At 51.2% G+C, this 10,026-nt stretch overlaps 4 protein-coding genes across 4 annotated transcripts; 3 read left to right on the top strand and 1 right to left on the bottom strand.

The window, feature by feature from the left end:
* Positions 1–415: 415 nt before the first annotated feature.
* HOO65_011271 (uncharacterized protein) lies at positions 416–1,913 on the top strand (the record flags this gene model as incomplete). Its single annotated transcript, XM_071005789.1, has 3 exons — positions 416–762; positions 827–1,522; positions 1,694–1,913. 3 exons carry the CDS (start codon positions 416–418, stop codon positions 1,911–1,913), a joined length of 1,263 nt encoding a protein of 420 aa, XP_070863092.1.
* A 677-nt stretch (positions 1,914–2,590) lies between these two features.
* On the bottom strand, positions 2,591–3,952 carry HOO65_011270 (uncharacterized protein; the record flags this gene model as incomplete). The annotated part of the gene is made up of 1 exon (XM_070999929.1): positions 2,591–3,952. The coding sequence occupies one exon, from the start codon at positions 3,950–3,952 to the stop codon at positions 2,591–2,593; it is 1,362 nt and encodes a 453-aa protein (XP_070863091.1).
* A 747-nt stretch (positions 3,953–4,699) lies between these two features.
* Positions 4,700–5,854, top strand: HOO65_011269 (uncharacterized protein; the record flags this gene model as incomplete). The annotated part of the gene is made up of 1 exon (XM_070999928.1): positions 4,700–5,854. The coding sequence occupies one exon, from the start codon at positions 4,700–4,702 to the stop codon at positions 5,852–5,854; it is 1,155 nt and encodes a 384-aa protein (XP_070863090.1).
* A 922-nt stretch (positions 5,855–6,776) lies between these two features.
* On the top strand, positions 6,777–9,722 carry HOO65_011268 (UBP9-binding protein bun107; the record flags this gene model as incomplete). Its single annotated transcript, XM_070999927.1, has 1 exon — positions 6,777–9,722. One exon carries the CDS (start codon positions 6,777–6,779, stop codon positions 9,720–9,722), a length of 2,946 nt encoding a protein of 981 aa, XP_070863089.1.
* Between the last annotated feature and the right edge of the window lie 304 nt (positions 9,723–10,026).

The raw sequence follows: 10,026 nt of genomic DNA, 5'->3' as shown, positions 1-10,026 counted from the left end.
TATTTTTTTTTATTCGCCGCTGCTCTCCCAAAAAAAGAAGCAAAACTGGTTCCAGCCTTCCAGCAACCTCAAGCTTGGGTTGCACAGGTGCTTGATTGTATTACGTTTGGTTGTTTGGCTTTGCTCTGTGTTAGAGTCGAGTACTTACTTGGTGATCCAGTCTTGGTCGGATTACCTCAAGCAAGCGGAAAGAAGAAAAAAAAAAGAAATAGATACGGACCCAAAAAAAAAAGTATCCCGTCTGTCTGTCTGTCTGTCTGTCTGTCTGCCTGGCTGGCTGTTGAGTTTTTGATCCAGTTCGTGTTCGTTCCTGGGAGCTTTTCTTTTCGCGGAGCTCTCACCCATTCACTTGACATTCCACCCCAAGTTCACCCCCTTTAAGTCGCCCACCATTATCGACTACTCGCAACCCTCAATGTTCGCGCAATCGCAGCCTCCGGATCGAGGCCAACCGTCTGTCCGGAACCCATTCTTGCCATTTGGCATGGCCAATCACACATTTGTCAGCCTAGTTAGCAGTGTGCTATCTGAGATCCAGCCTGTATCAGCTTCGTGGCCAGAGCAGGATTGTTTATTTGCTGACGTGGGCGAGTATCTCGTCAAATGCGCCGAGGTTCTAGCTGAAATGGCAGACAAGCTGTCAAACAACCAACATCTTGCTTATCAGATGCACCAGGCACAGCAGCAGCAGCAGCAGCAGCAATGGAACCGCGACTGCTTCAACTACCAGTTTTACCTGGCCCACAAGAACGAGAGCATTAAGTAGGTCCTTTTCTTTCTATCTTCTCCCTCTGTTGTGCACTGTTGCTTATGGAGTTCCTTCTAGGACTATGGCTTCTAGTTTGAGAAATACCGCAGAAGCTCTCCGATTAGAATGGAGTAAGAGTGACCACCCACCACACCCTCACCATAACCATGCAGCACCTCGCGGGGCTGTGGGGATTCCCCAAGGCTATGCCCAGGATCACACCCAACAGCATCCAGCACACCAGCAACATCCACAACAGCAACAACACCCCCAGGCCCAACAACATCAGCAACAACAACATCGACTCCCCACCATGGCACAGTCTGCCACACCCGTATCTTCTGTGGTTGCCGGTCCATCAACTCCCCAGCAACACCAGCAGCAACACCAGCAGCAACAGCCTCCAGTTTCGTCCGGAATTGGCCCGACCGCCTCGGCTGCTCCTGGCCCTATAGCGGGAATGGTGCGACGGGAACCGCCAACTACGCGCACAGCATTTCCTTCCGCGGCCTATGCGCCACAGAACGGGGGGACCCCCGTCGCTTATACCCAGGAGTCCGTGTACCCTCTGGGTAGCTCGGCAACTTCAGGGTCTATGGAGCCTATGGAGGACGAGCTGTCAGCAATGGATGAGGAGCGGGTCCGGCAATTGCTGAATCAGCCTCAACACCGCGGCGTAGGCCAGCATTACTGCCCTCTGGCTGAACGGTGTGACAAGGGCGGTGTCTCCTCTGATGGCTCGATACGGCTATTTGAGCGTAACAGTGATTACCGGTAAGTCAGTTAGTAACACGCATTGTGACACACTTGTCCTTCCCCCGGCTCGTTTTCCCCTTTTCCAAGATGACCAGCACGTCAAAATTCCCACGTGTGGTGGTGGTGGTGGTGTCTTGCGTTGCCCAAAGAGAAGAGACTTGTCTAACACAAAATTTCCCCACTCGGTAGAACACATCTCAAGAAGCACATCAAGATGTACAAGTGCCCTGTGCCTGGCTGCAAAAACGTCGAGGGATTTGGTCGCAAGGATCAGCTTGAACGCCATATCCGTACCACTAAACACAGCTCCACCGCGCCCGGTGTCCAGACTCCTGGCAATGGGCCTCCACACATGGCGCCAGCTCAGCCACAGCCGGAGTTTGTACCTCCGATGGCACACCGCTACTAGAATAGCGGTGGTTTTGTCTTGTCTCTTTTAGTTCGGATCTTGCTGTGCGCGCTTTTCTTTCTTTCTTGCTTGCTCTGTTTACTTCTGCTGCTCTTGTTTCTGTTCTATGTGGCCCGGTACATCTTGTTTGTTTTGTTCTCTTAGCTTGTTTTTTTTTTCTGTTCTCGATCTTCGATCTTGTTTGTTTTATTTTCTTTTTTTTTCACTTTGTCCCTTAGCGAAAGCGTTGTTCACGACAAAACTTTACATATGAGACGATGTGATTGATGAAAGGTCTTCATTTGCGGTAGTTTCTTTTTCTTTGTCCTTTTTCTCCGTGTGGTTCCGCATTGTTTCTTTATCTATTTATTGGTAGCTCTCTGTCTTTATTTCTGTCTGTCTCATCACCCCCCCCTTTGGCAGCCCACCCCCCTCTTTGTTTGTGTGTCAATGGACTTGTTTTTTGCTGTGAGGCCGTGTTGGTGTCCAGCGAACCAAATGACGTCATAGCGTTTTGGCTGCCACTTCTTGCGATGCGCTGTATCCGAGATCTTCTGAATCGACTCTGATCTAGCCTCTGCGCAATTCTGCGATTGTATCTACCAGTCTACACAGCCTGTTCACATAAGTACAAGGCCGCCGTTACTGTAAAAGACAGAACTGGCGACACCAAATATGATAGCTATATGCTTGTTAGCCTAATGTCTCCATTTATCAAACACGCAATCGTTCCGACCTACTGTAAGTAACTTGGCCATAGCCGTCTCATCCTCTTGTCCCGCATTGCTCACTTGTATAAGCGTAATCAACTTCATGGCTGGTGGTCCGGTGGGCATCAGCATAAGCGCGAACCAAAGCATAGGATCGTCGCCTAACAGATGGGTTTGAGTAACAAGGAGATAGATGAGCCCAATCGAGGCAATGGGCCAGACTACGAATCGAATCGCTAGAATGTACATCACTGTAGCAAGGGGTAACTTGGAGCTACTCCCTTGCAGCTCCTCATCGCTCGTTGCTCTCCGTGTGTTGCTCATGGCCGCGTATAGGGAAACGCCAGTTATCACTACCGGCAAGGGCACAAACAGACTCCCAATGCTCTTCATCGAGGCTGTCAGCCAGGCCGTAAAGATACCGCCGCTGGAGAGATGGCCGAAAAAGGCCGTCTTAAGAGCAGGAGTCAGGCCAATCAAAGTCCCAGCCAAGGCCCCTAGCAAGGGCGCATTAAAAAAGTCACAGATAAAAAGGATCCACCACTGCATCCTTGGGCCCAATCTGTCCCATTTGGATGGAGGCACAATCGATGCTCGGCGGTGGGTCGAAGTGGAGGCAGATCGGACTGACGATGCACGCCGTGAAGGGAAGAATCTATTCTCGGCCCAGCGAGACGACGAGGCGTGGCTCAAAAGTCCTGTTGTCTCTGAAGTTTCCTCGGCTGTCTCTGAAGCCTGCTCGATGGCCTCTTCGACTGCAGTTGTCTCATCTGATTCCTCGGTAGCATCCTTGTTCATTTCTTCCGGCGCATGCTCGCTATCAATCAGCCGAGGGCCCACAGCGAATGTCAAGCAGCTTGAGACCGTTGAGAATACCAGGAAGTACGACTTCATGCGTGCCACTGCTCGAGCCCCATCGTGATCGTGGTGCTCACCGCCGTTGTCCCCTCCAAGTAGTTTGTGTAGAATTCCAGTCTGCTCTAATGCCGCGACTAGCAGCAGTGGATAGCTCGTAGTGTTGTTAAACATGAGTGCCGGCGTCGTCCAGTCGGGCATTTTCAGGGCCAAATGCGCAATAATGCCCAACACAAAAGACACCGAGTGGCAAAACAGCGCCCAGTACAAAACAAACAGGTAGTCTCTAGCTGAAGAGGGCGCAAGTTCGGCTCCAATACTAGTGAGAATCAGCGCAGGGAGGAACATTCGCACACAAGCCTTGGAGATTCCCCGTGCAGTACTCACAGATAAGAGTGAGAAATGCGCAGCAATCGCTCCATAGCTGATGACCAGGAGCACAGAGAGACTAGCCTGAATGGCAGCAACAAAGGAAAAGGCCCAGCCCGGTAACATGGCTAGAAAGAAGAGGGGAGAAAAAAAAAAGGCGTAATAAGTGTTTAAGTGTAAGTCGAGTAAGTCAGGGTAGGTCAGGGTTGGCAGTATGCTTTATGACTATTTAACAAGCAGCTGCGAAGTCGGTTGAGCCTTAGTTATAAGTTATATTAACTCACTTCATGATATGATGAAATATACTACTCAATTTTGTTATCGGGTGGCTTAGATGGCAACATTGCTGAGCGATAAAACACGACGGTGGGTTGTACACAGGCCACACTAGGGTTAGTAAATTGCATCCTAGGGTTATCTAAGTTGGCTAACCACAGGAAAAGAGGGCTGTTGTTGCTGCGGTGAAAGCATACCAACGGCTAACAACGTGCAGTTAAGCCGGATGCAATGTTAGCCTAGTTTTAAGATGGAAACGTAAACATGGCTATTTATGGCCATTGGCATCAAGGGCAAGCCTCAAGGTTCCGAGCTGCACCTTGTCCTATCGAGAATAAGAAGCCTAGAATCTGCCCAACGGCGTCACAGCCATCGTCTCAGATACACATCTCTGGCTGCTAGTGTGCCATACTATCTGCCCTCAGCTATTGAAGAAAGAATATCTTCGTACTCAGGAAGCGTGTGCATGTAGCTCTACTTTCTGCCTCTGACACAGCCTAGCAGAAAACTCGGTTGCCAAAGAGGAACTATTGAACAGCCTCCACGACGACTAAGGCGACCAGCACGATTTTCGCCTGTTTCACTGGTCCTAGAGCAATGTGCTTTCACAACTGGTCGCGATATACGTCCTGCGGTCACACGACATACTTGAACTCGCTTCTCTGCGGTCACGGAGTGGGCATCCTCCGTACTAAAGTGCCGGCCACTAGCCTGCGTGAAGCAGCCACCTACCGAACCCGCGAACATATTCCAGCCTCGGACACGCAGATCTGCCACCCCGAGGACGTCAAACTGTTTGATGCAATCGCCCAAACCGACCACAGCAACCTTGTCGAGTTGCTGCGCCAGAGACATAAGGCCGGACAGCCTGTTTTTGCCTGCCACGAGCGAAGGAGAGACATTACCACGATTGTAGCGGACCAGGCGTGTCCTAATTGCAGGTCTATTTTCGATGGACTAAGAGCCAGAGCACAGCAAAGCTCACGGCCTCGAAAATGGGAGTGGACATCACGCGAGGGCTCGGGCCCATGTGCCGCATCACCTAGGCCATCACTTGAGGAGACATATGACTTTGAGCCGGAAGGGGTGTATAGACAGACAAGCGGGAGCAGTTCTAATAGCGAAGGAAGCTGGTGGACTATCAACAGACTGAGCAGGACTCACTCTGGGTACAGGTCCATGGGAACTGCTGTGGAGTCCATACTTGAGGTGGATGAGGAGGCAGACCGGCTTGTTGGCGATGCGCCGGTAAGGAGGGTCCAGGAAGACGTAGTTGAGGGGGGCGACTATGAGGCTAGTGTGCCACTATCCGAAGAGCTGACCAAGGGACTCAGCGAAGAGTTCGTGTTGGAGCCTCCAGTGGTACCAATAGACCCGCCGCTCTTGACTTTGACCAAAGCCCCCGCGGATCATCCCGCAGAGCAGGCAGTGCCAGTTGAGGAAAGCCTGCTGGAAGGAGCCATAGCCAGCCAGCCCAGCGACTGGGAATCTGCTGATGAAGACGACGACTTTGAGACCAACGACGTCTATGGCTTGCATGGCCAAGGGGACTTCAAGCTCTCCCTCGCTTCTGGCATCCTCAGCCAGAAACGGCGCGTCAAGTCAGTGTCATGCACCCAGGTTCACATGAACAGCGGAAAGCCCGCCTACACGGATGTGATTAGACCCATATCCAAGAGCTGTGTGGATTTGTCGTCGATGCCATCGTTTCCCTGTATTTCACAGACGGTGGAAGGAACATTGGGATACTGATAACCAGGTGTTGGTGTTGAGTGACAGCATACTACGCAGTGTAGTAGTAATGAGGGATATATCAGATGAGCACGGGCTAGGATGGAAGAGTGAAGGGAAGGAAGAGTGAAGGGAAGGAAGAAGGGTAGGTAGCGAAGATGGCTCCCCACTCTTTAGTTGGGGTTTTGCAGTACTACGGCGAGAAAAGTCCACTCGAGGGCTGGCTTTTTACAATTGCAGTAGCACCCCACACTTTGGTTGCTTTTTTGAAAAACCCCATAGGTGCAAAATACGAAAGTGACATCAAGCAAGTCGAGGCTTCCAATCAACAGCCGTGTGCAGGTGAATGTCGCACCTTGCCCCCACACTGTATCCACCCACTTAACCCTTCACCTATCTGAATGCGAAAGTTGGGGAAACTCGAAGCTAGCAGCATCACTGCTTCTTTGCTTCTGCTTGTTTATTTATTGAAGCGGGTTGTTTCGTTTCGTTTTCTTTTCTTTTCTTTTGCATGTTCCTCTATTCCATAGACTCGCTGTTCTTTGCTCTTTTATCAACTCAATATCGTCCCTTTTCTACTGCTCTTAGGGTTATCGCAACAAGCGACCGAGGGCGTCATTTTACCCCGAAGCTTGTCTCTGTCCTTCCATAATGGCCTCCAAGAAAGCACGCCAGCGCATTAGCTATGGTAAGCTCCAGCGGCCCAATCTGAATATCTACCTTTCTTATCAGCGACAAACTAATACGTGCCGGCTGCAATAGTTTTGGATCTGCCCCAATCGTCCAATGGCGAAGGAGGCCATCGGCTGGGCGTAAGCGGCCTTGCTGTTGATCGTGAGAGCTCTATATTGTAAAGTCCTCCCTTCAAGCTACCACCACCCCCGAGGCCTATCACTAATTCCACCCCTCCCTTGCTTGTAGATACTCTGGCGGCCGTGACGGAATGGTGTGTGCCTGGGATCTCAATCTCAACCTGGCGACAAAGCCTTCCATCTCCGACACTGCCCCAAACCATACCGATAGCTCCGTTAGTGCCGGCTCTCTCAACTCAACACCGAAGTCTAGGACTAAGTCGACAATGCGTATGCAAACACAGGCGCACACTCATTGGATCAATGATATCGCCCTCGTGCAAAATTCCCGGACCGTGGTCTCGGCCTCATCCGACCTGACTGTCAAGGTATGGCGGCCGCATAGCGAAATAGACCAGTACATGACGCACAAGATTGGCGAGCATGCCGACTTTGTGAAGGTTGTGGCTGCGCCACCGCAGAGTCCGTGGGTAGCCTCGGGTGCTCTAGACCGCAAGATCCGACTCTGGGATCTTAATGGCGGCGGCATGACGCTAGAGATCGACGTTAGTGGCGAGGAAAAGCCTGAAAAGGGCTCCGTCTATGCCCTGGCTGTCTCGCGCGGTCTTATGGCCTGTGGTGGTCCCGAATCTGTTGTGCGTTTAATGGACCCGCGCACTGGCCAAAAGGTCAGCAAGTTTGTCGGCCACACCGACATGATTCGTGATATCCTGTTGAGTGAAAGTGGTGATACCGTGCTTACTGCAAGCTCTGACAATACTATTAAACTGTGGAGTGTGACAGCCGGCCGCTGCATGTATACTTATTCGATGCATAGTGAGAGCGTCTGGGCGCTGGCCTCCGAAGCGCCTGACTTGAGCCTTTTCTACAGCGCAGATAGATCGGGCCTGATTGTCAAGACTGATGTGCGTGGCGTGGCAGAGGACCTAGACCGTGGCTTGTCCCTGGCTCTAGCCAAGGAAAACAACGGCGTACTTCGCATTGCACCCGCGGGTGACTTCTTCTGGACGTCAACAGCCAGCTCATCAATCAACCGCTGGCACACTGTCAATACTGATAGTGTGCGCCTTGGAAGTGCCGAGAGCAGTAATCTTGCAGAGGGTGTCGGAGCGCATCAGCGGGCTCTGTCTTCGACGACTGTTGCCACAACGCCTACTGTCGTTCTCCCATCGCATATCCCGGCATCCAGTGTTTTGAGAATCTCAAATACAGTTGGTTTTCCAGCATTCGTACGCAGAGATGAAGAAAATACAGCACCTAACGACAACTTGGCTATTGAAGATCCAGAAACCTCGGCGGTCGAGCCAATCCACCACCTGGCTGAGGAGACAATTGAAGGTCAGAACGGGCTTGTCAAACATGTGCTCCTCAACGACAGACGGCGAGTGTTGACGTTGGATACAGCCGGCGAGGTTCTTCTCTGGGACCTGATCCAAGGCATCCCCATTACAAATTATGCTAAGCGTGATCTGCTGAGCATCTTGCCTGAAGTGAACACTATTGAGGCCGTTGCTCCGTGGTGCTCTGTGGATATCAGCTCAGGCAGTCTGACGGTGATTCTCGAGCCATACAACTGTTTTGATGCGGAGATTTACGCTGACGAGCTCACAATGAAGGTTGATCCTGACATCGAGTTCCGCGAGGATCAGCGAATCAACCTCGGAAAATGGGTGTTGCGTTATCTGTTTTCTGGGCTTGTCGATGAGGAAGTTCGCCGTGACGAAATTTATCGCCAAAAGCTCAATGATGCGATTGATCTACGTCTAGGAAAGTCTAAGAGTGCTCCCATGCAGAACAATTTTGGATCTACTTCGCAAGGCTTGACGTTGGCAGACCAGGGACCTGCTCCACCTACACACGGAATGGCAAACTTGAGTGTTGGCACGCCGTTAGTGCCAGTTTCCAGCCAGTTGTCTCAATTAAGTCGGGTTTCACAGGACGATGCTGTCTCCTCTATAATACCGACTGATGGAGCGCTCAAAAATGGGCTTTCAACGGGGCTAGTAGCCAATGGAGATACACCTACATCCCCCATTGTAGACCCTCTAACCGCCAAAGAAAAGGAAGAAGACAAGGATGACAGCGCTAAGGAAAAGGACAGCAAAGACAAGGACGGCAAGGGCATGGGCTTTAAGAAACTGTACATGGGCATGTCGTTTGGAAAACAAAAGAACCGCACTGTATCTGCTCCTACAGCTGAAAAGACGCCTGCGGCTATAGACGAAAAGGCCGAAGAGAGTGAGACGGCCTCGATCCTAGAGAAAGAGGTGGACGACTCCTTCTACGGCGCGATACAGAAGATACACATGGAGTATGACAAGCAACTGCTTGAATTGCCCGACCAGCCTGTCGAGACACGCCTGATGCCGAGCCTCCCATCCGAGACACCAACACTTGTATTCCCGCCCAAGACCAAGGTCATTATCCAGGAGGAGACCAGTTCTGGTGGCAGCGCCAATATCTACATGGGCACAGTATCCAGTGTAGGAAACGATGCCGATGTCATTGAGAAGCGTGGTCCCATGTGGCTGGGCGATGTCCTGCTACAAGGCTTAATGCCGTACAAGGAACCTGTAAAAGTGTCGTTTGTGCTACACCCTTGGCAAGACAGCCTGCCACGCATAGCTCCGGCTGATGGTAACAACCGTCTTAATGCCAACAGGATGTTGCGTGTTCGCAAGATTCTAGGCTATGTGGCTGACAAGATTGATCCCATCCCTCAGCCTAAAATTAAGCCTACTCGCATTCGACAGGAGGGCATGGAACAGGCTCCAGGCTCGGGGGGGTCCCAGAACCAGCAGGGCGAGGATGCTCTCGACGAAGAAGAAGAAGAAGAAGAAGAAAACGAAGGAGAAGCGAGACCTAATCCTGAAGAATACCTAGAGCTATACTGCAACGACCAGCTGCTGCCTGTTTCCATGAGTCTCGCCACACTCCGGGCCCATGTATGGAAAAGCGGTAGCGACGTGATGCTGTACTACAAAAGCAATGGGAGACGGACGATTCCTCCACCACCCCCTCCACCAATGATTCCACCAGAGGAGCCAGCCACAGCACAGATATCAGCAGCAGTGTAAGGAGAGGGGAAAGGCGTGGAGATGCTGCTTAATAGGGGGGATAAAGAACAGGGTGTGGCGTGTATTTGTTAAGCATTCAGTCAAGGCGAGACCAGGCGCCTAGTAAACAAATCTTCTTTGGGTTCATTGATTGGCACAGGACAAGCTGTTCATCAGTAATATAATATAATAATTATTATTACATACATATGAGACGCACATGAAGTATTACACAGTCGTATGGTTGAGGTGTCACCCCCACGTCTTCCACTAGTCTTCTACCAGAGTTCCAACAGCAGTCTAATAAAGCGGTGATACATGAATT

Source organism: Ceratocystis lukuohia (genome assembly GCF_044167205.1).
Source record: "Ceratocystis lukuohia strain C4212 chromosome Unknown Supercontig1_pilon, whole genome shotgun sequence".
NCBI lineage: Eukaryota > Fungi > Ascomycota > Sordariomycetes > Microascales > Ceratocystidaceae > Ceratocystis > Ceratocystis lukuohia.
The sequence above is the reverse complement of the archived record's forward strand: the minus strand, read 5'-3'. Positions and strand labels throughout refer to the sequence as shown.